Raw genomic sequence first — 26,628 nt, forward strand, 5'->3', positions numbered from 1 at the left:
ACCTGGGTGATAGAAGCTTTTTGCTCTGTTTTTATTTTTGGAGAGGAGCGCCCTGTAATTGTCCTAAACACATGCTTCTCCCCCCCCCTTCTTCCTCCAGCCACCAGCAGAGGAGAGAGTCCCCCTTTTTTGCATTTATCTTTTCCTTCCCCTTTCTTTATTAAAGGTCCGGGAGTGGCGGCGGCCAATCAGCGCGCGGCTTCCATTTTGTGAGTTCAACTCCGAGGCTCCCGGGCTTCGCGAGGACGCATTTGCAGCCCCCTCTGCCTCTCCTCTCGGGCGGCCGAGGCGAAGGAGCCGCCTTGCTGGGGCTTCGTGGTGGTGTATTTCATATTGGGGCTCTTTTCGGGGTTTGTAATTTGGCCGTGGGTAGGTAATTGGCTGGAGCAGGGCGGCAGGGCGCGGCAGCCAATCAGCGCGCGGCTTCTATAGGGCTTGAGTTATTAGACGCTGATCTCAAAACATCGTTCATCAGACACCAAGGAGAGGCCAACAGCTGAGGGGAGCCATTTTTCTGCAATGGAATTAAATGGCCAAGTGGGTTTTTCCTTTGTTGCAAATGGGGAATGTTTTTCCTTTGACTCCACCATCCAGTTCAGGACGCCTCAGTGTTGTGTTTAACATTTGTCAACAGGCTAAAGGACTCACAATTGGAAGAATGAAGAAGACTTTTTAAAAAGATCTGGATTTTTCCTTATGACTTGGAATCCATCTTTGTCTTGTATAACTAGGTCATAGCACACCATTAATGTCAGCAGTTAACAATTTTGAATTCCAAAAAACCTAAGTAAATGACATATTTAATTTTTTTTTCCTCTTTTTTTTTCTTGGGTGGGTGGGGGGAGCTTGGAGCTATCTTAATCTGTATTCTCTTGACTGAACAATAAATTTTTAAATATATATAGTTTCCTCTATTAAACACTTAAACCTGGCCATCTTATTAACTCCTTCTGCTCTTTTTTTTTTTTTAACAAGGTAATGTTTTAAATGTATAGTTTTAGGACTAGCGAAATGGCAGCAACAAAAAATTGTAAGCAGTCGTTACTCTTTTAAGTTTTTAAAAACCTTTTACATTGTAAGTACCCAATCCATTCTGTCCTTACGCAGTGCAGTTTCTATGTTAATGTTGCTGAGATGTCCTTAATTTTCTGAACCTTCATCTGCATGTATGTCTTTGTCGCTCTTGTCTAATATAAGCCAGTTAAAATGCTTTTAGACGATTTTGCTTTTTATAAAGCTAAGGTTTTAGCTTTATGCTTTTGAAAATGTTTACAGCCATAAATGCTAGCCAGCTTTCTTCCCAGTAACGTACACTTTCTTTGAAAATCGATCTATTTGAAGAAAAACACTTCTGTTTTTCTCGTCTTGGTAGGGGAGTGGGTGAGGGAAAGGAAGACCTTCTCTTTGTGTACAGAGACTAAAGCCGTCACAGGAAACTAGATTAAAACTGGAAAACAAGTCCTAGCTGGTTCGAGCCAAACACCAACGTTAACTCGCGGGTATTTTCTATGGTGGTTGGGATGGCCGTGCGTCTTTTGCCTTTTGTTTGATTTGACTGTATTTTCGCCTTTTGTCTCTTAATGACGATCACACCATTGCTATATCCAGAGCAGTAAACAGTCCTCAGCGAAGCCGCCTTTTGCCAACCCAACCCTGGAAAGTTTGCAGAAGTGGAAGGAGCAGAAAATGCCATGAGAGTGTAACTTACAAAAAGGTAACAACAGGAAAGACACCACCATTCCCCCAATAATCCTAACTAAACAATCCCCCCAAAAGATATTTTTTACATAACACGTCCAAAACCTCCGCCCAGCTTGATCTTCCAGACTCCATGGCACCGGGCTGAGCGGGTAAGTTTAAAAAAAAAAAAAAAAAAGTGCCTTTTGCCCTTCGAGGAAATCTTTTTTCGAGCAGGCCAAGGGCTGCAGATGTTTGGGAGCCGAGGGGAGAAGGAGGTTTCTGGAGCTTTATGTTTGGCAGCCGGATGGGGAGGGGTGGGGGGACCAGGAGGGCTCCTCAGGCCCTTCTGCCCCTTCTGCCCCGGAGGCGAGGGGAGGGTCTCCCCCAGCGAGCTCGGGCATCCATGGAGCTGCCTGAGCTTACTCCCCCTGGCTTTTCTAGGTCTGAGCCTTGATGGGGAGGAAAAAATTGAAGTGTTTTGGAGATGGGGGGCTCAAAAGACGAGGAAACCTCCCCGCTGGCCTAGGAACTCTTTCTCTTTTGATTGTGGGGCTAGCACTCTGAAGCCGGCTTTTCGGGGCTCCGGGGCGTGCCTGCGCTTCCTAAGCAAAAAAGGACAAAAGGCCGGCGTCCATGTTGGCACCATGACGCAGCATCTCTCCCGCCTGCCACCGAGCCGTGCCTGTTCTCCCGGCCGCGCTCGCTCCTCCCTCCCAAACACGAGTTTTATTTTCAGGTTCAGAGTAGAGCCGCCTGCCGGGGCCCGGGGCCGGGGCCGGGGCCGGGGGGCAGGCGGGCGGGCCGGGCTGTGGGTGGCTAATGGCGGCCGCCCTCCTCCTCCTCCTTCCTCCCTCCTTCCCCGGTTGTCGTTGGGGGCCCGGGGCTGATGGCCGCCCGTCGCCGGGCCCCGAGAGCCCGCAGGGCACAGCGCCCCAGGCCGGAGGGTGGTCGCGGATGCTGTTGCGGGGGGCCGCGGGCCCGGGGGCGTCGCGCGCCGCGGCTCCGGCGCTCGCCTCCGCCGGGCGAGGCGGCCAGACGGGCGCCATTTCGCGCCGCCTGCGGCTCGGGCGGTGGCGGCTGCTGCGCGCCAAGCGGGAGGAGGGAAGGAGGCGGCGGAGCCGGGCGTGGGGGAGGGGAGGCCGGCGCGCCGCCGCCCGCGTTCCAGGCCGCCGCCCGCGTGGACGCCCCTGGCCCGGGGAGGCCTCGACGACGAGCGCGGGCTCCGCAGCGGGTTCGGACCCCGCTCCCGACGCGGCGGCCCCTGCGGCCACGAGGACGCCTCTGCTGGCGGGGCCGCGGGAGCCAGTAGCAAAGGGCCACGGGGCGGTCGGGGCCTCGAGGCTCCCCCTGACTCCGACCGGCGCCTCCCGAGGCGGGGGAAGCCTCCCTCCAGGCCCGGCCCTGACCCTAGTCCGATCCCCGCTGCCTACCCGGGCCTCGGCGCCCACGTTTGGCTCTCCCCGCCCGTGACAGCCGAGCCCGAAGGGCAGGGGGCCCCCCTTGGTCCCCAGTTTGGGCTTGAGGCCCTCCCGGAGGCCACTGACGTCCTGATTTGGTCGTTCAGGGCACACCCTCCAACCCTGCGCTCTAGAGCCCGGGGGCGGGGGGGGGGGGGGCGGGGGGAGGCTTGCGGCCTGGGAAAGCTGAGCGGGCCTTCCCCGGGATCCCCCGAGGCGGAGGGCTCTAGGGTAAGCCCTCACATCTCCGGCCCTTTCTGGGGAGGGGATGTGGACGGGGCGGGCCTTTGGAAATGCAGATGAGTCGCCTCCTGCTGCTAGTCGCCCGGGCTGAACCTTCGTGACTCAGCCGCACCCCCCCCATCCTTTCCAGAGTGAGGGCCGCCTGGGCGGATGGAAAAGGGGGGGGGGGGGCTTTTGTGAGGCTCCCTCTACTCCCTCAAGGGGACCCTGCCCGGTTTGTGGCTGTCAACTCCCTAACAAACCCTCCGACTTTGCCCTGTCAGGCTCTTGGCTGGAGAAAGGGCAACCACCGGGTACCCCCAGAGTGAACCATCCTCCTTTGGACAGCAGGAGCAGGCCTAATTTCACTCTGATAACAAGGTAGGTGTGAGTCCTTTGCCAGCCTGCGAGGGAGATTTGGGGGGCTTGGGCCTGGAGCCCAGGGAGGGCGGGCACCCCAAACCCGCTAGGCTGGTTCTGCAGCCCCTCCCCCACACAGATGTGTGGGACTGTGTGTGTGAAATCGGCTCCCTGCTGGGCCTGCTCGGTCCATCCATCCCCGCCTGTCAGCTTCTGTTGTCAAGAGTTTGGGGCGTGCAATTCTATGCAGTGTTGAGCCGCATAGAAGGCTGCACTTGCAAGTATTTCCCAGTTGTGTGTTTTGTGGTGGGGAGGGGGGAGGGCCCTGGGTGCCTCTTCTGAAAGGTTCCATCTGCTGCCAGGAAGCCGGGCCCTGCTCGGGCCCTCCCTTCCGGCCCTGAGTGGGGGCGTGTGGGGTGACTGTGAGCTGGCCTCTTCCCTCTGATGTCTAGCTGCTAGGGAGGTGGAGAACACAAGTACCTGAGAGCTGGGCCAGCTTCCTCTGAGAAAGACGTTTCTTGACCCTTCTCCCCATTCCTGGGAATTCCACCATTCTCTGCAAAGCCCCCCCCCCCCCAATCCTGTTTCTAAAATCAGACAAACTGGGATTTGAAACCTGGCTAGCCATTTACGTGCTGTGACTTTGACTTAGTCTCGGAGCCCGGTTCCCCCTGTGCACAAATGGGCCTGGGTCAGTGATCCCCTGTCCTGAGCATGCTTTTTAGAACCGTTTCCAGGGCCCAGTTTTTGATTCAGTAGGTGGGGACGGAGAACTTGGAGTTCTAACAAGTTCCCAGGTGATGCTGATGGCTGCAATCCGAGGACACGTTTTGAGAACCTTTGGGCTGGGTAACACCTGGAGGTTTTGTGAGGGGGCAGGAGCGAGTGCACTTGATACCCCAAGCTCAGCGCCTGATAGAGGTGTTAGCTTCCGAGTAATGGCAGCGCTCTCCTTACTCTGCTAACACAAGCTGACTGCTCATAGTTTCCCACTGCCTGGCTCCAGGAGGCTCCACAGCTGGAGGTGGTGTGGCCCTTGATCTCTGATCCCTCCCCCATGTGATCTCTAGCTAGGGATTACTTTGATGAACCATTTGGGTCCAGGTGCCACTGATCCGCACCACTCCCCCATTTGGACTGAGGTTTGGCTTCCTTGTGGGATGAGCCCTGCTCACTTTTACCCCACCCCTCAGTGTGAGGGCTAAACTTAAGTTTGGGGGAGCCTGAAGGGCTTGACCTGGAGGTTTGGCTGAGAGCCATCTTGACGCTTAATCAAGGGAGGCTCTAAGTCTGGTGGCTGTGCTGGTGACCTTGGGTGAGTCTCCAGTGTGAAATGATAATAAAGACGCAGGCTGGAAACGGGAGTGGGAGGATTAAGTGTGATTAAGGGGGCTTGGCCTCACGTTCAGGCTTCACACTAGTTGGCCTCCATTCCCATGTGGCTGCAGGGAGTGGGGGTTGGGCTGTCTGCGAGCTCCTCCCCCACCAACCCACCCCGGAGGCACGTGGCAAAGCTTCAGGGCAAAGGGGAAGACTGACTTTCCTTGGGCAGGGAGCCAGCCCCAATTCTCCTGTGTGGTTTGAGTTGGAATGGTGGCCTGCTCCCAGCTGTTCCATGATTGGGTCATGATTTGGGGTCCCAGAGAGTGGAAGTGACTCACCCAAGGTCACGAGGCCACCCCTGGCAGCCAGGATGGGGTTCCAGGTGTCTTGATTTGCAGCCCATCGCCTGTGTCCATGGCACCCCCCCACCCCAGCTGTCTGGGTTATTTTGGGCTCCCTCCCATGCCAGGCATCACTGCCAGGAAGCTGGGAAAGCTGTCTGGTTGAAAGTAACCAGCGTGGTGCTCTTGGCTCCTTTTGGCCCCCTTCCCTTGGCCCCATGAGGGTCTACAGTCCCAATAAGCTGGGTTTGGTCCATCTTGTCCTTTGCTGGTGGGGGAAGGAGGTTCATTCTGCTGCACCTGGCACCAGACCCTCTTCCCCCAGGGAGGAGGGGGACGCTTTGTAAAAGTTGATGAGGTTCACGTTCTTAATACCCCGTGCGCCTCTTCCTTCCACTCTGGCCCAGAATCAAGATTTCAAATTCGGTGCTGCTATTGAATTGCTCTTTCAGCCCCCTTGATCCTCAGGTGACTGGCTTGCTGCCTGAGGGTGTCCGCCATCCCTTTAGATAGGGTCCTTAGGGCTCCCGGAGACAGGGTCTTTATGTCCCATGGGCATCGGATGGTTAAATAATTGATTTAAACCCCCCCCCCTCCCAGCCACTGCCTGGAGGGCTAGAGCCAGGTCCTCCACTCCCGCCCTCGGAACAGTTAGGGAGCAATTAGGTGCGAACCTGTGGTCTGGATGTGATTTTTGCGAGGGAGAGGTGGCCCGATGACCTGTAAGGGTCATACCCCCTCCCCACTTCCCTTTCTTCTTTACCTCTTTCACCTTTCTTTGTCCCCCCCCCCACCGCCCCCCGGGGGCAGGGAGGGGCGCAGCAGCCTGTCTGTCCTCCGGCTGTGGTTCCTCCTGGCTCGGAGGTTGGCCCCGCCCCCCGGTCGCCCCGCGAGCTCAGGGCGGGGCTGCCCCTGGCGCCAATCCGGTGGGGCCAGCCTGGAGAGGGCCACGCCAGCGGAAGGGCGGCCCAAGGCTGGGAGGTGGCTGGACCTGCCTCGCTACTGGACACCAGGGTCCCGCCTCTTCCGGCTCATCCACCGGGAGCCCCAGCCTGGAATCCGACCTTTTGGACCCTCTGGGTGGAGACTGCCTCTGCCTGGACTGTGGCAAGAGGCACCCCGCCATCTTGGAGGCCGCCTGGGTCCAGCGCCGTCACCAGCTGGCCAGTGACCTCAGCAAGTCCCCGCCCCTCTGGGAGCTGAGGTCTCCCCATGTGAACCAGGAGGAGGAAGGTGGACGATGGCCTTTTGAGCTGTCTCTGAGTCTGGCTTTGTGAGGGGAGCTTTTTGTGTTTCAGCATGACCTCCCCACCAGCACCACCAGGTCCTGAGCCCTGGAGAGAGCCCTTGACTCCCCGCCCAACCCTGACCACCTCCCATCTCTGGTACCTCAAAGAATAGCTCAGTGTCTTCTGTCTCATCGGGGTGGATGACCCCTCAGGTGTGAGGTGACCTCTTAGGATGTTCTCAGGGACCAGGGAAGTAGAAGCTGGAAGAATTGTCGTTAACTGCCCCATCCTTACCTATGCTGGTCAGACTTCGCTCCGACAGGACAGAAGTGGATCTGGCCCTGAGTTCTCTCCTGGGCTCGGTTGGCCTTACGATCGCACTGGCCGAGTGAGTTCCCCCCACAAATGCCACCTGGCCTGCTCCCCTAGGCTTCTGTGTCCAAAGCTCTGTGTTAAGATCCAATTTAAAGAATCTTTCTTGCTTTCCTAAACCTCTCCAGGAATTCCTGGTGAATAGAAGGTGAATGACTCGGGTCCTCAGAACATCTGACAGGTAAGGGAGCACGTTGTCCCCATGCGTGTGGGCAGACCCAGCTCCTCAGCTGGCCTGCGGCGGCCCAGCTGCCTCTGAGGAAGCTCTCAGCAGCTGGCCTGGCTCCTGGGTATTTTTAGGTACAGATCCAGCCTCTTCACCACCCCTGGAGCTGGGTCCAAATCAAACACACTCCAGGCCGGGTGGGGCTGGGGTTCTGCCAGCCTCTTGGCCAGCCGTGGGTGGGTGGGCGGGCCGGCTGGGGCCAGTGTCAGCTGTTCTGCCTGGATGCAGGCAGGGCTGGGAAGCCTCGCCTTTCCTCCCCTCCCCCCCTCAGTTTTGTGGAAGCCATTTGTTCTGTCTAAAGTTGGGATCAGAGTCCTGTTTCTCAGGTGGAGAAAATGGAAACTTGAGGTCCAGGATTTTGAGGAAAGTCAGGAGGTGTGGTTAACCCCCAGGTGACAGTTTGCTAAGAGTGCGGTGACCCTCCTAACTGAATTCTCCCCCCGGTTCCTCCTTCTCTTGTCCTCCAGTCCCCCCTGAGCTTCAGGGGTCCCTGACTCAGGGTCAGGCCTGGGGCTGGCTGTGAAGGTAAGCAGGTGTCCCCTCACTCTTCCATCCTTCCTCTCCTGCTAGCCTCAGGCTGCCACTATGGAAACATGACCCCAGCCCTGCCTTACCAGCCAGTCAGTTCCTCTTTGGTCACCAGAGAGCTTGAGGGCCTGGCTTTGGCTGGGCGCTTCTTTTGAGGAGCTTTCCGTCTGACACCCCTCTTGAGCCTGGCAGCAAGGCCCTCCCTGATCTAACCCCAGTTACCTTGACAACCATGTCTGGTCTCCGTCTTCGCTGCCCAGGCGCTGTGCAACCTCATGGGGTTTTCCAGCCACCATGCCTTTGCCCAGGGTACCCATCCTGCTTCCACTGGTCTGCCCTCCCAACACTGCCTAGCTGAGGCTCAACCTTCCCTGGACCCTACAGAGGTTCTTGTCTCTAACTGTTCACATCTCCCAGGCTCCTTCAGACTGCTTCCCCAAGACAGCTCCTTGCAGGCAGGAGTACAGTTGCCTCTCAATAAACTTGTGTTGCAAAAAAGGAATGAATGAGTTGCTGTAAATTTGTGTGGGGGTGCTTGACCCAGCAGGTGGCCCTCCCACCCAGTGACGGGACATAGGACTCAACCTGGAGCTGGGCCTTACCTCCTTTTCCCAGCTCTGGGCTCTTATTTGTAAGCTTCCACGAGCGGTCGCTGCTGCCCTCTGGTGGTCAGACCGTGCCTTGCACCCGCGGAAAACCTACCCGGCGTTTATGGAATTGCCAGGTTGGCAGTTTCCTCCGTGAAGTAAAGTTTACCTGGTCTTTGCCGAGAACTTGAAAATGGAAAATCTTCCCGGGGGATTGCGGGGAGGGGGGTGGGGGTGGCTAGAACATCCTGAGTTCTTCCAAACCCTCTGAGGAAACTACCAGAGGTCCTACCCCAGCTCGTAGGACCCGTGTCTCGCTTGCCCATGCCTCAGTCAGTACCTGCCGGCCGCACACTGGCTCCAGGGGTCCCCCGCCTCTCCTGACCACTGGCCTGGCTCGTGCAACGGACCGTGGGCCCAGGGTCGCGGGGAGGGAAGGAATGGGGGACAGGGGTGATCTCAGCCAGCAGCCGCGACAGTACCTGTACACTGTGCTCAATAAATAGCTGTTTTGATCAGGGAAGTGGGAGGGTTGGTGAGAATCCTTGGGATGAAGATACGTGGCTGCTGGCTGGAGAGAGCTTAATCAGATTTCAGGGTGGGGTGGGTGTTCTCGAGGGGCCCAGCTTATCTCAACTAGATCTGCCCTGGCTTTCCCCATCCCTTCCTCGACGGTGTTTTTCCTCGGTTCACGCCTCTGGTCCCTGCTAGAAAGAGACTTCCGCCCGCGTGGTTCGGGGCCAACCCCCAAAGGATATTGTTCCGGAGTCGTTCACCTGCTCTCCAAGCTGCCCGCCCCAAGGCGATTGCCCGCCAGAGGGCGCCAGACGTCCACCTTGCGCTCTTGGGGAGGTGGGGGGGTAGGTGAGGGAAACCGCTATTCCCCACCCCAGCCCTCACCCACACTGGCGCCCGTAGGGCTGGGCTAGGTGAGCAGACACGCCCCCCGTGCCAGCATCTTCCCGGCACTACCAACCTGCCTCGTGGGGAAACTGGTCGGAAGCCGACTTGCCCCAGGCCACACAGCTGAGGCGGGGTACAGACAAGGGGCTTTTCCCAGAGCCTGAAACCACGGCTCCTGGACCCCTGGTGCTGGGGCAACGATCCGCCAATCAAAGGGTCCCTGTCCGACGCGGGGGAGGGGGGAGGCCGAGCCGGCCAATCAGAGGGTCCCTGCCAGAAGGCGGAGCCTGCCAATCAGGGGTGTCCGGCGAGGAACGGCGGAAACGAAACGATCGAATCTTGTCGATGGGGGGCGCGCCTTGACGCGCAGGGGAGGGAGTGGGAGCGGCGCTACAGGCCGAGTACCCCCTTCCTCAGTTGCCTCAGTTTCCCTGGGAATGAAAGGTGAACGCCCCGCGCGGGGACCCTAACAAAGGAAAACTGAGGCTGGGAGGTGAGCCCGGGCGGCTGCCTGGCGGAGGCGATGCAGGCACGTAGTGGGCGGGGCTTATTTCGCCCCGCCCCTGGACCCCGCCCCCACCCCCGATCGTTCAGCCCCAGAGGTCCGCCCGGCGCGAGATTGCCGGTGCTGGCTGCTCACAGCCATGGATGCCCCCGGGGCCCCGGGCCCGGGCCCGGGCAGGAAGGAGCTGAAGATCGTGATCGTAGGCGACGGCGGCTGCGGCAAGACATCCCTGCTTATGGTGTACAGCCAGGGCTCCTTCCCTGAGGTGAGGCCCGCCGGGGGGCTGGTGGGGGTTAGACTGCCGGGCAAACGGGCTTGGGACCCCCGGGGGCGACGGATGGCCTTCAGCCTGCACCTTGAGCCTGGACCCCGGCTCCCCGGCGTCCTGCGCGTGGAGAGGCAGCCGCCACCCCGGGGCGCCCCCTCGGGAATTCCAGAGCCCAGCGGGGTGAGGGGAGCTGAGCTGGATGGGGTGAAGGGGGGCGGCGCAGCTGGACCCTGGGCCCCCGTCGCACCCCTTAAGAACCAGCCGACCTCTTCTCCGACAGGACTACGCCCCATCTGTGTTCGAGAAATACACGGCCAGCGTGACTGTGGGCAGCAAGGAGGTGACCCTGAACCTGTACGATACCGCCGGTGAGTGCGCCTGCGCAGCGAGGGTCCCTGGTGCCCGAAGGGTTCCCCCCTCCCCCCCGCCCGGGCTTCCCCCTCCGGGCATCCCCGCCCACCAGCCCCTGTGGGGCCCTGACTTCCCAGCACTCCTGAAGGCCGCGGAGGGGCTCTGGCAGGGTGGCCCTGGAGGCCCAGAGGGCCTCGGTCGCCCCATCTTTGAAAGGAGGGTACTTGAATGAGATGAGCTCCTCGGCCACCCTCCTAGCGCTTAATGTGCTGAGAACCCACGGCTTCGTTCCTCTCCTGAGGTTCTAGAAAACCGTGGGCATCGCTTCTGCTTCCCATGGTTCCAGGATTTCGTGTGTTGCATGCTGTGGTCTCTTAAGATTCTGTGGGCTGCAGATTTGAGTCCCCTGGTGCTAGGATTCTGTGGGCTGAATTTCTGGGTCCTGTGGTTCTAGAATACTCTGGGCTACAGATCAGAGCCTGTGACTCCGGGATTTTGTGGTTGACAATCCTGAGGCTCCGGGGTCCTGTGGACATGAATTCTGAGTTCCACACTTCTGGGATTCCATCGGCTACAGTACATGGTTCTGGAATTCTGTGGTCTACAGTTTTGAGCCTGTAGTTCTGGGATTCGGGCTACAATTCGGTGTCTTCCTGGTTCCCTGGGGATAAACCAAGCACTGAGGAAGGAACAGAGCTCTAAGTCCAAAATAAGGTTCTCTTGGCCACCTGCAGCTCCTAATGCAAGTGGATTTAGGCTAATCGGGTCAGTTATCAGAGTCCCCGTTGCAACGCGGGGAGGGAGGGGGGGGGTGCCAGGTGTCTGCCCTCAGGGAGCTTCCATCCTGCACTCAATCCCCTTCTGGGCTGAACCAACATTGGGGGACAAAGGTCAGGATCTCACCCAACCTCTCTCAGTGTTTAGTGACCTGCGTGGAACCACGTCACCAGGTGCCCTGTCCACTGCCAGCCAAGCCTTGTCCATGTGAGGGGAAGTCTCCACTAGCCTTGGATGGAGCCAAAATCTAGACATCCCCCACTCCAAGGCGGCGAGTAGCATCTCTCACTCCACCCTGGAGAGAATCAGAAAAGGGATCACCCCATCACCAGACCCCTCCTCCATTCCTGACTTCAGTAGCCTTTATTGTAGGGTGGGACCCATCCTATAGTGGCTTCTAAGGACCCCCCTCTTGTTGGATGAGGGCCCCAAACCACTGCCCCTAGAACAGGGCCCTGCGAACTGAGAAAGCCAAAGGTTGCTGAGAAATTCCCCGGGTGCGTAGCCATAAGAGCAGTAAAACTTACAGTGTGTCTGGGATACTTTTAGTTTCACATACTTCCTGTCAGGGACCCAGGAAGGGGCAGGTCCATCAGCCCCACTTTGTGGGTGAGGTGCTGGTGAGGCAGGGAGAGGTCACAGGATAGTTTTCACTCTCCGTCCTCTGGGACCTCAGGGCCTCTCCTATCAGATCCCTAGGCTTCACTGTTCATGGAAGCCTCCCCCATCAGACCCAGCCCAGGGACCATTTCTGGTCTTTGTGGCCTTGGCCAGAAAAAGATGCTCAAAGAACATTTTAGGGCAGATTGTGGTGTGGAGGTTCCGGAAGATTTCTGTTTGGTGTAAGAAGGATTTGCGCTCACAGCTGCTGCAGGAGGAATTGGAGGGGCTCCAGGCCCAGTCAGCAGAGGCACGGGGCCGCCACAGCGGTGATGATCTTCCCGCCCCATGCTTTGGAATCAGACCTGGGCTTTGATGCTGGCTCCCTGGCTATGTGTCATCTGGGCCTCAGTTTCCTCATCAGTAATCAGGGCTAACTAAATTAGTCTTGAGGATTACACTAGATCCATGTGATGTGTAACACAGGGGTCAGCTGTTGGGAAGGGCTAAGTGTTGTCACGATTTTTTAAGGCCGCCACCCCCAACCCCCGCCCAGCCATTCAGGCTCAGACCCAAGCCCAACCTGTTCTGAATCGAAGGCCTGCAGAGCTCTGAGCTGCCTCCCCCCACCCTCCCCGAAGGACTCTGGCAAGCCGCAGAGAAACAGAGCTGGAGGTTGAACGACGCAGTGAAGTCCTAGGGAAGTCGACAGGCTTCACGGTCAGCAGGACAGCCCGAGGAGGAATACTCAGGGAGAAAGAAACGGGGCCGCTCCTTGCGGGGTGTCCCGCTGTGACCCAGGAAGCCCTGTCGCAAGGACCGTGAAGGAGAGACTGGGTTATTCCTCTTCCATATGCCAGCGCCCAGCATGGTGCCTGAGGAACGAATGCAGAAGAGATTTGGAGGCAGAGGTGCTCCTGGAGAATGATAAAGGCAGTGAGACCGTCTCTACCCGTGGGTGGATGGAGATCAAAAATCAGTGGCAAAAAAGGAGGGCCAGGAGACCAACTAGAGGAAGAGACTAAGGGGGTGAGGGGAGTGGCTGAGCTGGAGACGAGTCTCATAAAGGTTGTTGTAGAAGGTTCTGGAACCTGCTGAGCTAGACCCCGTGGTGGGGGATGGTGGTGCAGAGTGGCATCTTTCCAGCCAACTGCCGGTGACCAGAGCTATGGGACAGGGGTGGCCCCTGGGAGGCCAGTTTGGCTGCTTGTCTCCGTCCTGCAGAAGCAGATACAGATGCCCCAGCAGTGGGAGGCTGGTTGGAGGGGTGGCGGAGCTCTCCGTGCTGACAGGTGAAGGGGAGACGGGCCCAGTGAGCACTTCGCTGTGGGCCCTGACACCCACAGAGGCAGGAAGCTGTGGTGCAGTCTGAAGTTTCCTGGGCAGAGGGGAGGTGGGGGCAAGGTGGGATGTTAAGACACCAACTAGAGATGGAGCTATCTGGGCCTTGGGGTGGGGTCCAGGGGCGGGGCATCACAGGATGGGATGGGGGTGGCCCAGGAGGTGGGGAGTTGTGGTCCCCTTCCCAGCCTGAGATGGGAACAATAGGAACAGTTGCGGGGGTGGGGGGTGGCACAAAGGAGTTGCTGAGACAGGGAATCAGGGAGCAGAGGGATGTCTAAGAGCCAGAAGCCCTGGGGGCTTGAAGAGCTGAAGCTGTGGGCAGTCAGAACGTGGGCTCCAGGCTGGGGCTGCCCCAACCACTCCCGCCTCTGGGGAGGAAACGCAGGTGGGCGGGCCCCAATAGCAATAAGTGGGTTCCTCTTCTGGCAGCTTCCCCTTCTTATGTGGCCTGCGCCCCTCCCCTGACCAATGCCCTGGCTGGAGCTGGGAACCACCTGCTCTCTGTATGGCCAGCAGATACGGGGATCACTGTGGCCCAGTGACACCCTCTTCTCAGCCTAGCTCCAGGCCTTAGAGACCCCTGCCCCTGGAAAGTGACTGACACAACAAAGCTCCTTCCCACAAAGGAAATACCCTTGTGCTAAGTGAGAGAGAGAGCCTCACTTCCTCCCCACCCCACAGCCCCACCAGCTTCAGGAAAATGGGCCACTTCAAGGGGAGCTGTGGCCCAGAAGACCTTTCCTTGCTAGAAACAAATGCATCCCTTTGCACGTAACTCTGTGCAAGCCCATCTGCAGAGGCCAGAGTGGGACCCCGGTGTGCCGCTGGACAGGTGACTTGGCCCCTTTAAGTCTTGGCATCAGCGTGGGTAAATGGGGAGGGTGATAGTAGCACCTTGTGGCTGGGGGATCCCCTAAAGCTTGTGGGTCCAAAGATCTGGGGTTAGATCCCTGCCCAGGCCCCCAGGCCCTGGAAGTTTCTGTCTTAATAGTAACCATAGTAACAGTCCTTCACCTTTGTTCAGCATTGCTTAGCCTACAAGTCCTTCACTTCCAGTATCAGGGGCAGGGCTATCACCCCCTCTGCCAGATAAGGAAACTGAGGTCCAGAGAGGGAAGGCACCCAGGTCACAGAACGTGAGTCTGAGTGTAGTCCTACAGGAGAGGCGTCCAGAACCCTCCACATCTCCCGAGGGGACATGAGGTCAACATGTCCATCATTTGCAGGCCTGGTCCCCATGTGGAGGTCCAACACTGAATCTTGGGAAAAGCTGAGCCAGGCACAGTCAAGTCAGGAAGGCAGCCCGGAGGAGAGAGCTAGGATCTGGGCTGGCTGCCCATCGCCTCCCAGAGCCCCTCTCTCTCTCTCTCTCGATACCGGTGTTGGCAGCCTTTTGGTCAGGCCTGGGGCTTGTAGGGTCAGGACAGCTCCCTACCCTCGGGAGTGGACTGAGAGAGAGGCACCCCCAGTAGTCTTACCTATGGTCCTCTCTCTTACAGAGCTTCCCCCTAGCTGTGTGACCTTAAGGCGACTCGCTTCACCTTTCTGTGCATCAGTTTCTGCATCTGTAAAACGGGGATGCCAAGAGCCCTGCCTTGTTAGCGTCGTAATGAGGAATGACGGGTTAGTGCAGGCAACCAGCTTCAAGTGAAGCCGTGGGTGAGCATAATGAGCCTTCATGACGAGGGAGCCCATTGCCGACATGTGGTGTTGATACTCACTCCTTTTAGTATCGTTATCAAGGCTCACCTGCTGCTCATGTACCTGTTTCACAGGTGAGGAAACCATTTGTAAGGCAACAAGGTCCAGAGGTTGATTGCCAGTTGGGAAGTCCAGGGAAGGCTTCCTAAGAGAGTTTTTGGCAGTTTTAGAGTGGCGTGGCAGGCGCTGAACTTGCTGGCTGAGTTGGCGCTCCAGCTCACGGGGAACCTGTCTATGACCGTGGAAAAGGCCCCTCTCGGACCCATGGGCTCCTTACAGGAAGAACTTTCTCCACCTAGTGTACCTCCCAGGGTGGCTGCTTCAGTGAACACAGGTGACCGAAGTGAAATGCCCTTGCTGAAAGCCAGAAAGGTTATCATTACCCTGTATTCACACACTCATGTGTTTGTGCGTTCATTCACCCAACAGTTGCTGAGCTCACCTGTGTCCCAGGGGCTATAACTGTCCTCAGGGGCTTCTCTGCTCGTGGGGCAGACAAAACCAAACCAAAACCCAGCAGCAGGGAGTGACAGTACTCAGAAGAATAATAGAGCCATGGTCAGGTGTGGGGCAGTAGTCAGGGAAGCTCTCCCGGAGGAGGTGACGTTTCTGCAGAGACCTGAAGGAGAGGAGGGAGCAAGGCATCCTTGGGCAAGAAGAACCTTTCGAAGAGGGATGAGGGACGGGCAAGGGCAGAGGCCCCGGGCGGGGGAGGGGGGCTCAGTCTGACTTCCTCCTTCCAGCCGCAGTACTGAAATCCTCCCCAGCCGGAGTTGCTAAACCCCCTGGCCCGGCGCAGCCCTGCTCTCTGCTGCATCTGACAAGAGCAGATAAGCAGCCAGGCCTGACTGGACGCCTGCCAGGCGCCAGGGATGATTTTTAAGGACAGGCCCAGGTTGTGGACACCCAGTGCAGGGGCAGATGCTGCGTGGTGAGGGAAGGCCTCTATGAGGAGCCCGCTGTTCAGGATAAGGGAAGCCGACAGAGCACAGGAGGCCCATTTTACAGCTACTTGTCCACTCCCGCTGGATTTCTAACGGGGAATAGACATGCACTTTGTACCAGAAGTAGGAGCTTCACCGTTACATCATAGGGGCCCAGAACCCATGTTGGCACAATGCAAAGCGAAACAGAGCGTTGCTGGCTATCAGCAGGAGTGCTCGACCAGGACCCGGCTGGACTGGGGTTGGGCCCCGGCTGGGTGACTGCTGCAGGGACCTCGGGCAGGTCACTTCTCTGAAGCTCAGTTTCTCAGATATTCTCGGAATATTTCCATTCTTCACTTCCTGTCTAGCCCATCAGGTGATGGCTGTAAGGATTTCTTAACGGTTCATAGGCAGAAGCACTCTAAAAAGTGTATAAAGCATAAAGTGGTGTTATTGCGAAGGAGTAGAGAGAAGACAATTATCCTGAAAAAGGAAATAATGACATTCAGTTTGAAAGTTTTAAAGTAAAATGCTAAGAAAAAATGGGGGGGTGAGTAGGGAAAGCATTCCAGGTTGGGGGTGGACAGCAAGTACAAAGGCTCTGGGGCACAAAAGCTTGGTGGGTTTGAGAAACAGCGGGGCTCGGGGGACTTTGGGGGGAGAAAAGGTCAGGTCTGTGGGTGCCAGGTCACGTGGACCCTTGGGAGATGTTTGGATTTTATACAAAGGGCAATAGGGAGCTATTGAAAGTATTCTTCATTTGAGGGGAGAGAGGCAGGATCTTCCTTAGGTCTTAGATCCGGCCAGCTGCCGGGCGGAGAATGGGTTGTTGAGGGGCAGCAGCAGATCATGGGAGACCAGCGATGGCTTGGACGGGATGGTGCCATGCTGTCCAATAGAACCTTCTGCAGCGATGGGATGTCCTGCACCCATGCTGCCCGTCCCGGGAGCCACGAGCCCTGTGTGGTAATTAATCACTTGAAATGTAGCTAGTGCAATGGAGAACCTGAATTTTTAATGTTAATTAATTTAAGTAGCTGCATGGGGCTAGTGGCTGCCCCATTGGACAGCACAGGTCTAGAAAGACATGGACCAAGATTAGGAGAGGGGACAGTTTGGAGGAGATGGGCTGGAGCAGCATCCTGGGTGGGTTTCCCAGCAGTTACAAGGATTTCTCCAGCTTGGTGATGAGGGCAGAAGAGTCTGAGTCGGCCAGGCCCTGACAGCCCTCACTCCTTCCACAGTGTTGGGGGGACTCTGGCTGAATGGAGCATGGAGTCCTCCTGGCCCAGCCTTCGTCCTAGCTGTGAGTCCCGGTCACACTGCACACCGCAGGGGTCCCGGATTGAGGGACAGCCAGGGGGAAGGCAGAGCGTGGCAGTGTCCCCGGCAGCAGGTGGGGGCCAGGAGGACGAGGATGTGGCCTGTCCTTGCTCAATGAAGAGGCCAGCTTTGGCAGGGAGGGAGCAGGAGGGCAGGCTGGCACCCAGGCACCCCCAGGTTAGGGGGAGGGGCAGGGGACTCCTGGGCCTCTGTGTTCCAGGCCCTGGAAGAAAGTCACCTTTCTGCCTTTGCAGAGGCAGCTGGAGAGCTGCCAGGGAGCCCAAAAGGCTCTCAGTTCTCACTGGGGGAGTTTTTAAATAATACTAGGGCATACCAGGGCAGGGCATAATCCTGGGCCTGCTTCTGGACTGGGGCAGAACGACCACAGGACATCACCGCTGAGATCTGAGTGCGGCCCGTGGGTTGGGTTAGAGCCCGGCGTCCATGGTGCTTGCTCCAGCTTGCTAGTTGTTCTACGGGAGGTGATAGAACACGCCTGTTCTTAGAAATCCGCAAGGACTGTGCTGGGGTGAGGCCGCAGGATGTGTTCAGGGACTCTGACCTGCTCAAGTGTTTACGTGTACAAAGGGCAAGTGGGGCAAAATGTAAATACTCAGGAATCTGAGGGAGTTCTTGGCACCCTTTTGGCAACTTTTCTCTAAGTTTGAAATTGTCAGTTAAAAAAATTACTAAAAAGCACTAAAAAACCACACCCAGCCTTGGCGTCTGATTCAGTCAGTGCAGGGGGGGGTCCGAGCACCAGCCGACTCCCCAGGTGAGCCTGACAGCAGCTGTGCTCGGCCCCCCCACCACTCTCCTCCTGGGGTTTGCCTGAAGGGCAGGAGGAATTCAACCCAAGGCCCCGCCTCTCGGCCTGGGGGTCCCCTCCCAGATCCTGCAGTGGCCTAGTCCCCCCCCAGCGCCCCCCAACCTTCTTCCCGGAGGGGAGTTGATTTGGCCCGGGGCGGGGTGGGGATAGGCAGGAATTGCCACGGACGTAATTGCTAGCAGGTTCTCCAGCTTCTCCTGATTACCCTGTAATCAGACCCGGTTCTGAGCACCGCATGGGTTTTATCTCCTGGAACTTTTGCTACTGTGGGCTGCCATGTCTGTTTTACAGATGAGCAAACCGAGGCCTTGGAGACAGAGCCCAGACAGGGGACTCAGGTGGACAAGGGGGTGGTGCCTCCCTGACCCCTACCTCCTCTCCCATTTCAGGGCAGGAAGATTATGACCGGCTGCGGCCCCTGTCCTACCAGAACACCCACCTCGTGCTCATCTGCTATGACGTCATGAACCCCACCAGCTATGACAATGTCCTCATCAAGGTGAGGCCCGTGACCCAGCCAGCCTGCCTTGGGGGGGGGGGGGCCACGGATCTGGCCTCAGCCCTGACGCCTGCCCTCTCCCGCCGCAGTGGTTCCCTGAGGTCACACATTTCTGCCGTGGGACCCCCATGGTGCTCATTGGCTGCAAGACAGACCTGCGCAAAGACAAGGAGCAGCTTCGGAAGCTCCGGGCCGCCCAGCTGGAGCCCATCACCTACATGCAGGTCAGGAAGGGGTCTCCGCTCTCCCCCATCCTCTGCTTCCCTACCTCATTTCATCCTTATAACCCTGAGGCGCGGACTGTTCGCATCCCCTGTTTTACAGGGGAGAACCTGAGACCCAGAGGGGTGAAGTGGAGGTTGAGAGTCACACAGCTAATGTGCAGCGTAGCCAGGATCCTGTCTCGTCTGCCCCAGGGGACTGGAGGGGCAGGCCTTGCTCGAGAGCAGGGCTCCCCTCCCCGTGAGAGTCATGGGCAAAACCAAACCCCGCGGCTTTTCTGGGCGAGGCATGGGACAATAAAAGGAACACAAAGGAAAACTAATAAGTTTAATAAAAAAGAAGAAGCGTTAATAAAAGTAAATTTTAGAAGTAGAGCTAGTTTTTACTGTCCTCACCAGTTCCATTGCCTAAACGGGGCCTGAAGTGGGAGAGGGGGGCAGGGTAGAGGCAGGATGGGGCTTCTCTCAGCTGCCACCGCCGGAGCCCCTGGGCTGCACCGCAGGCCCTTCCGTTCCATCCACACACACTGCTGGGGGCTGGGCCGGGGATGGGGGCTCCGCACCAAGACCACCCTCCCCTCGGAGAGCCCCCAAAGCCAGCTCCAAGTTCCCAAATCCATGGGGGGGTGTCAGGAGGTGCCCCATGCTCCAGGCCCCTCATCTAATGCCGGCCCCTTCCCCCTCCCCAGGGCCAGAGTGCCTGCGAACAGATCCGAGCCGCCCTCTACCTGGAATGTTCTGCCAAGTTTCGGGAGAACGTGGAGGACGTCTTCCGAGCAGCAGCCAAGGTTGCCCTCAGTGCTCTGAAGAAAGCACAGCGGCAGAAACGCCCGTTGTGTTTGCTGCTCTGAGCCCCCCAGGCAGGGCACATAGCCCTCATGCAAGACTGACAGGGCCCAGGCTGCCAGGCCCGGACTGCACCCCGAGATCCTGCTCCGTCCCCAGCTTCCCAGCGGCACTTTGAGTTGGGTGTCTCCCTGTGTCTGGAGCCTGTGGCTAGACTCTTAGAACATTCTGGAGATCTCTCCTTCCCCAGCTGGGCTCTGACCATGAACTCACCTCCAGGTTCCCCTGGGAGCTGAGCCTGCTTGGGGGAGGGGTGAGGGTGCCGGATTCAGTCTCTCTGTACCCTAGAACCAGCATTTGTCTGTAGGACTCAGGAGTACACAGCCGCCCCCCAGCCATGTGTGTCCCCCTTTGCACACCCGGTAGGTCCTGAAAGCCTGTGCTTGAGACAAACAACTACATCTGGTACGTGGATAAAAATGTGGATTTGTCAGCGCTCCACACGGCCCCCCTCAAGCCCGCTACTCTGCGTCACCCGCCTCCCTGGGCTCGAGATAGGCACGGCTGCATCCTCCAGCTTCTGGCTTCCTTCCTCCAGGAACGTGGGGGCCACAATGGGACGGGGACTTATCGGGACAGCGCACGCGCCAGCCCCGGACATGGGGGCTGCCACCGGCCCCCACCCCTCACCCACAGAGGACTTCAGTCTCAGCCTTCGGCCGGGCTGCCATCTTTCCAGAGCTGGGTGCACATGCCCAAGGGGGAGAAGAGACTCTCTCGAGAAGCAAAAAGTACCCCAGACCCATCAGGGGCTCCTCACCTGCAACCCCCCACTGCCGGAAACTCAAGACGAAAAGTGACATCAGCCCCGAATGATCATGGGCAAGTCACTTCTCTCTACAGACTGTTTCCCTCTCTGCAAAAGGACAGCACTGACTCATTTTAATAGTCATCACGCCCTCCTGTCCCTCACAGCCCCCACTTCTGCCAAGCTGAGACTATCCTGGCTTCCTACGAAAACACGCAACCCCCAGCTGCAGATTCACTGAACCTTCTGCGGCCAGGAGTTTTTAAACAAGTGCTCCAGGTGATGCCGCTGCCCCAGAGATTGAGAGCTGCTTGCTTCCTGAGTGAGCTACAAGTCAGTATCACTGAACCTGGGATAATGGCTTGAGGTGGCTCCTGCCCTCCCAGGATCTCCTGCCTCAGCTCCCACTAAGCCTGAGCCTCTCTGACGTCAGCTGCTAGAGAGAGACGCCTGTGTTCCACCCCATCCCACCTCACCCCACCCTGGTTCCCCAAGGCCCTGCCATGCCCTGGGGAGTCAAAAGAGCACTCAGTCCAAGGCCTCATGGACAAGTGATGGTACAGGAGAGAGGTTAGGAACCATACTCTGTGGACCAAATCTGGCAGCTGTGTGTTTTTGTAAATAAAGTTTCGTTGGGACACAGCCACACTCATTTATTTAGGCATTGGCTGCCTTGGCCCTACCACTGCAGACGAGGCAAACTGTGACGGATTATCTGGCCCTCTACAGAAAGTTCGCCGATTCCTAGTCCAGGGAAAACCCAGGTGCCTCAGGGCCCGATGAAGGACCCAAATGAGTGAAAGAGGACAGGTATAAAAGGGAGTGGTGGGGTCTGTGGCACACTAGAAAGCAAGCACCCCATCCTAGGCAGGCAGCTCAGCCCACCAAGAGCTTTCCATTTTTCTAGGGAAAGTAGAAATCTGGGTTTTTATGTCGACTCTTACTGGGGTGGAAGGGAAATTTCATATTTTTAAAAATTAACAATTAAAAAAGCTTCAACTCCTCCAGGGGCCAAAGCATGACTATGGATGCGAGCTGTGAACTCTGGCCAGAGGGGATTTGTAGGGAGGTAGTTAAGGGCAGCTGAGACCCATGTGTGGGAGAAAGGCTGCGGCCGGTGTAGGGAGCAGGGGCAGAACATTCAACCAAATCTGCTAGCTTCTTCACCCTCCCCACAAATACAGAATCGGACACAAGGTGACCAGCAGGCTTGTCCTGGCCTCTCAAGTGCCACCTCCTGGAAGGGAGCCTGCTCAGACTCTCCCCACCACATTCCAGAACCTGAGGGGAAGGGAGGGAGGCGGGGAGGATGGGCCTTAAGTCTCAGCCAGCGCTGCAGACCCACTCTCTGAGAACTCAATGCAAGAATTCCGGGAAGTGGGCTGAGGGGTGGGGGTCAGGAAGCCAAACTCTCAAGTGTCAAAAAAAAAAAAAAAAAAAAAAAAAAAGCCCTCAAACCACCCCAGGGATGGCGAGGCTGGGGCGTCCTCTGGTGGTCACTGCAAACCCTCGCGCCTCGGGCCCACCCCGGGGGCCGCCGTCGGGGAGGGAGGGCAGCTGTGTGCAGGTGGCCGGCAGGCTGGAGCCTTGGGGAGCGCAAAGAGCACAAGGCACAGACAGACGGTGGTTCTCCGAGACCTTAAATAGCCCCACCCCGCAGCAGCGTGGAGAGCTTACAGCAGAAGCGGTGTGCCCGGGGCGGGAGGCTCCACAGGCCGCCGAGGGGTTTCCTTCCGCCCGCTGGGGATCAGGAAGTAGCCGGTGGGCACCCCAGACCCCAACCTGAGGGGCTCCCTGAGGCTTTAGGCCCCCCCACCCCCACCCCAGGAAGACTGACCCAGGCTCAGCCGCAGCCAAGACGGCAGCGAGGGAAGACTGCAGGTTCTCGGGCAGTCGGGAGGAGCCCGCAGTAATACGTCATGAACAGGGGAGGCTGGGGCGGGCGAAGGCCGTGCGGACAGGCAGGGGTCACGTTGCCCTCGTCCGCCGGGGACCGGGGCCTTGGCCACCCCCAGCCCCGCGCTGGCCCCTGGGCAGGCTGCTGGCTGTGGCCGCCGACACCGTGGGGAGGAATCGTGCCAGCTGAACCCCCCCGCAGTCTTGAACCCCGGGGGGCTGGGGGGGCGCACGGGTCCCTTGGCTCACAGCTTCTTCCCCTTGTTTCTGTTCTTCTGAAGTTTCGTGTGCACGACTTTGAGTGTGGTCAGGAAATTGCCCAGGAAGAGGACGAGGAATGTGAGCGCCAACACGAACACCTGGGCAGGGGCGTGCGAGGAGACCGGCCGGGGTGGTGGGCGGGGGGGGGAGAGGAAAGGAAGAAAAGGTTGAGCCAGCTCCGATCAGCAACCCGCCGAGATGCCCCCCTGCCCAACACCCCCCCCCCCGCCCTGTGACCTCACAAGCCCCTTAGCACAAGCCACCAGCAAACTGCAGAGTTCCCACGGCAGAAAGCAGAGGTCTGGGCCAACTGCGTGAAGGGTGTGAGTCCTCAGGGTCACACAGGGCCCGGGAGGGCTTCTCCTTTGGCAACCCCATAGCGTTCAGTAGGGTTCTCAGACCACTTAGGGGCTCCCTGGCTTCCCGAATTCCCTGCCACAGTCTCCCAGGCCCCAGTAGCCGGGAGCTCTGGGCACTGGGCCCCATGGTGGGGAGTAAACGGGTGGTTGAGGAAAGACTTCTCTCCAAGCTGGCCCAGCTCTCCCCAGGACCCCCCGCCTGCACCACAGGCACAAGCACAAGCACACACACACACACACCACCATACCTGCCATTCTCTGCATTCCTCGTGGCTGGAGAACTCAAACAACGTGACGGCATTGTAGAGCTGCCAGAACTGGAAAGAGGGGAGGCAGGCACCACTTACTCCAACTGATTCCCCCGGAGACCCACGTGAGGAAGCCCCGGGAGTGGACCAGGCCCCCCAGCTTCTGGTATCCACTGTCCTAAGACACTGAGAGCCCCCTAAAATGAAACTGGGGCACCCTAGGCCAGAGCAGCCTGGAGATCTGGGGTTCTGCATGCTGGTGCTACGGGCCACTTCCGGCTCCTGCCTTTGGTGTCCCAGGGCCGAGGGGCCGTCTCTGCCCCCGGACCCCGTGGGGCCCAGCTCAGGGATGGCTGGTGAATGAGGAGAGGCCTGAAGACCTTTTGTTCCCAGGGGTCAGCCCAGAACAGGGGATCCCCACAAACTCCAGGGGACTCACATGACCACAGAACAGGAAAGGCAGGAGGAAGGTGAGGCCCCGCCACATCCAGGACTGGAATCCTTCTGTGGAGAGGAGGAAGCAAAGGGCCAGTGGGAGGGGGTTCAGGTGCCCCCACCGCCCCACCAAGTGTCCACTGCCTAGCCATGCCAGTCCCCCGAGATTAGCCACATGGGGCAGGGGGGACAGCCTCACCTATCATCAGTGGGTGAGCACTCAACTCTGAAGATCACCCAGAGAGCATGCACAACACCTGTCACGGGCCCTGACTGCTCTCACGCCTCAAGTCACCACGAACTCATAGGGCTTGACAACAGTTACAGAAAGCTGACGTGCCTGGCACTGGTTGTTAATAATGTCTTTAATTTGCATGGGATTTTGCTTTTTATAATGGACTTTTGCACGTATCAATTCAATTGAGTCTTGACAAAGTAGGGCCTACTTTGCAGAGTAATTCAGTAGAAATGACCATCTCAAAAGATGGCAGAATTTTATTAGTTTCCTGTGAAAGTTGAGACAAGAGCTCTCCAAGCTCTTCTGACTGGGCGCTTGACCCATGAGTTAAAAAAAGTTAAGCACAGGGGTACTTGGGTGGCTTAGTCGGTTAAGTGTCCGACTCTTGATTTCGGCTCAGGTCATGATCTCGGGGTCTTGAGATTGAACCCCAAGTCGGGCTCCAAGCTGAGGGCGCAGCCTGCTCAAGATTTTCTCTCTCCTTGGGGCGCCTGGGTGGCTCAGTCGTTAAGCGTCTGCCTTCGGCTCAGGTCATGATCTCAGGGTCCCGGGATCGAGCCCCGCATCGGGCCCCCTACTCCTCAGGAAGCCTGCTTCTCCCTCTCCCACTCCCCACTGCTTGTGTTCCCTCTCTCTCTGTGTCTCTCTCTGTCAAGTAAAATAAATAAAATCTTTAAAAAAAAAAGATTTTCTCTCTCTCCCTCTGACCCTCCCCACCACGTTCTCTTGCTCTCTCTCTCTCTAAAAAAAAAAATATATATATATGTATACATATATATAAATTAAAAATAGTTAAGCACACATTCCCAATGTATATACATGTATGTATCTATACATATTTATACGTAGCCATATTATTATTTTTTTAAGTAGGCTCCACGCCCAGCATAGAGCCCAACTCGAGGCTTGAACTCATGACCCTAAGATCAAGAACTGAGCTGAGATCAAGAGTCAGATGCTTAACAGACTGAGCCACCCCAGCGCCCCTATATTAAGTTATACACGCACAACATGCATATATATTTATGCATATATAATTATGTGTATTATAAAACACAGACCAAAAAAATAGACATTGAAAAAGGATAAAACAGAAGCCAGCATCGAGGCCTGGCTCACAGCTGGCCTCAAGCTTGTTGGCTGAAACAGAATCCACGATGAATTATGAAAAGCAACTTAGGTAGAGGCCTGCAGCCCTGGCTTTGTGTGTGGTAGGTCTTGTATGTTCTTACTGGCTCATTCTCCCAGTGTAGGGAGTTAGCAGTGAGGTCTGGGGGAGCAGGGAGGGGCCGGTACTTGTCCCCCACCTCCCCTCCCCTCCCCAGGCTGGGTTACTCACCCACGGTGAGGTCCAGATGATTCCTCTCCCCCAGGGCACGAAGTCTGTAGAGGCAGCCCCTCTGGTAATAATATTGCAGGAACTGGACACAGCCTGCAGGGGGAGCACAGCGCCTGGCTCAGGGCCTGGAGGACTGGGCGCCACCTCCGCGCAGACCCAGGGGTCTTCACGGCCCAGAGGGCAACCCTCTCTCACCCCAACACACACACACACACACACACACATACACACACTCTTCAGCCTGAACCCACTTTATCCCTTATCCAGAATACAACGAGAGTAGGTTATCTGAAGACCCAACTAAACAGCAATGAGATTAGAAACTTCTAGAGCAGATGCTTGCTGGGATGGTGGCACCATGCGGGGAGCTGTGTGTAATGCCAAGACAGCAAGAGACACTTTCATACAATGGGATACTTAGTAGTTACTAAAAATGAGCAGGTAGAATTCTGTGTATTGACATAGAAAAATACCCATCATTATTGTTAAAAGAAAAATAAACAGATTGTAAGCAAAGCTATTTGTACAAAGTGATCCCATATTTATAGACTACATAATGCAGTATGTACGTATATATGAATCAAACTGAAAGGACATAGATCTATTAACAGTGATCACCCCTAAGGGTGAGATTATATATAATTTTCATTCTTGGCATTAGAGATTTGTATTTGTTGGCAGGGTTTTATTTAAAAATTTTATTTTTTGAATCAGTAATATGCACACAAAATTCAAAGGGAACAAACAAGTACTTGGTAAAAAAACTCTCTCTCTGTCCTTATCCCCAACTATCCAAGCTCCCCCTTCTCAGAGGGGACCCCTAGGACCAGTTCACGGTATATAAATCCAGAGCTATTATTACTTTTTTTTTTTTAAGATTTTATTTTTAAGCAACCTCTACACCCAATGTGGGGCTTGAACTTACAACCCCAAGATCAAGAGTTGCTTGCTCTACCGACTAAGCCAGTCAGGAGCCCCAATCCAGAGCTATTCTTAAATGAGAAAAAGAACATATGCTCTATTTCCATTTTGAGGTAGTGCCCCCAACACTACTCAGTTCCCAAAAGTCACCATTGGTCCCCAGCTGTGACATGGGAAAGAAAAGGCAGTGATGGGGCCTCCTGGCGGTGGGGGTGATCAGGCTGCCCCTCCCCCAGGGCTGGGCGGTGATCTGGGGGCAGGCAGCTCTTTGCTGGATTTCTGGGACCCTCCCCTGCCCCAAGCTCCCTTCCACACTAGACACACCCCTCACAAAGGAGGAGGGATGACAGGGGCCTCCATCAGTGAAAGCCCAGGGAAACATGCCCCCTCCCCCAAATTGAGGCAAGAGGCACTCACTCTGAAAAATGGAAAACGCTAAAAACTGATTACGAAACTTCTGATAAATTAGTCCGTTGGGCCTGCAGAGAAGTGGGGAAAAGTAAAAGTGAAGTGTGCTGTGAAAACAAACATTCATCCCTGCCCCTCTCCATTCCAGCCAAGAGAGAAGAAAAGCTATTAAAAAAAAAAAATTTATTTAAGTAATCTCTACACCCAAAGTGGGGCTCAAACTCACGACCCCGAGATCAAGAGTTGCATGCTCCATGGAGTGAGCCAGCCAGGCACCCCGAGAAGAAAAGCTTTTAAAATGAAATGGAGGTCCCTGATTTCTGCCCTTCCTTAGCACAAGTGCCCCTGGGGCTGGAC

The 26,628-nt window shown here is 56.8% G+C and overlaps 2 protein-coding genes across 9 annotated transcripts in view; one reads left to right on the top strand and one right to left on the bottom strand.

The window, feature by feature from the left end:
• The first annotated feature begins 215 nt into the window (after window positions 1-215).
• Window positions 216-19,423, top strand: RHOF (ras homolog family member F, filopodia associated). Of its 7 annotated transcripts, none has more exons than XM_064578314.1 (8): window positions 216-1,850; window positions 3,644-3,740; window positions 7,113-7,165; window positions 9,823-9,998; window positions 10,282-10,369; window positions 18,242-18,351; window positions 18,441-18,575; window positions 19,262-19,423. In XM_064578314.1, the coding sequence occupies exons 4-8, from the start codon at window positions 9,873-9,875 to the stop codon at window positions 19,421-19,423; spliced, it is 621 nt and encodes a 206-aa protein (XP_064434384.1). In that variant the 5' UTR covers window positions 216-1,850; window positions 3,644-3,740; window positions 7,113-7,165; window positions 9,823-9,872. The 7 variants fall into 7 exon arrangements, 4 of the variants coding, with proteins under 4 accessions (XP_064434384.1, XP_064434383.1, XP_064434386.1 ...); XM_064578313.1 differs by having other exon boundaries at window positions 216-1,714; XM_064578315.1 differs by lacking the exon at window positions 216-1,850 and adding an exon at window positions 3,389-3,511.
• Window positions 18,887-26,628, bottom strand: part of TMEM120B (transmembrane protein 120B) — a 43,702-nt gene continuing 35,960 nt past the window's right edge. For both annotated transcript variants that reach the window (XM_054510535.2, XM_045887714.3), the window contains 5 exons: window positions 26,281-26,342; window positions 24,943-25,035; window positions 23,370-23,434; window positions 22,931-22,999; window positions 18,887-22,421 (listed from right to left, as the gene is read on the bottom strand). In XM_054510535.2, coding sequence (XP_054366510.1) covers window positions 22,308-22,421; window positions 22,931-22,999; window positions 23,370-23,434; window positions 24,943-25,035; window positions 26,281-26,342 — 403 coding nt within the window. In that variant the 3' untranslated portion in view covers window positions 18,887-22,307. The remainder of the gene's footprint in view (window positions 22,422-22,930; window positions 23,000-23,369; window positions 23,435-24,942; window positions 25,036-26,280; window positions 26,343-26,628) is intronic.

Source organism: Mirounga angustirostris, unplaced genomic scaffold, assembly GCF_029215605.1.
Source record: "Mirounga angustirostris isolate CCGP_5_RB_7025 unplaced genomic scaffold, mMirAng1.0.hap1 SCAF_14, whole genome shotgun sequence".
Classification (NCBI taxonomy): Eukaryota; Metazoa; Chordata; class Mammalia; order Carnivora; family Phocidae; genus Mirounga; species Mirounga angustirostris.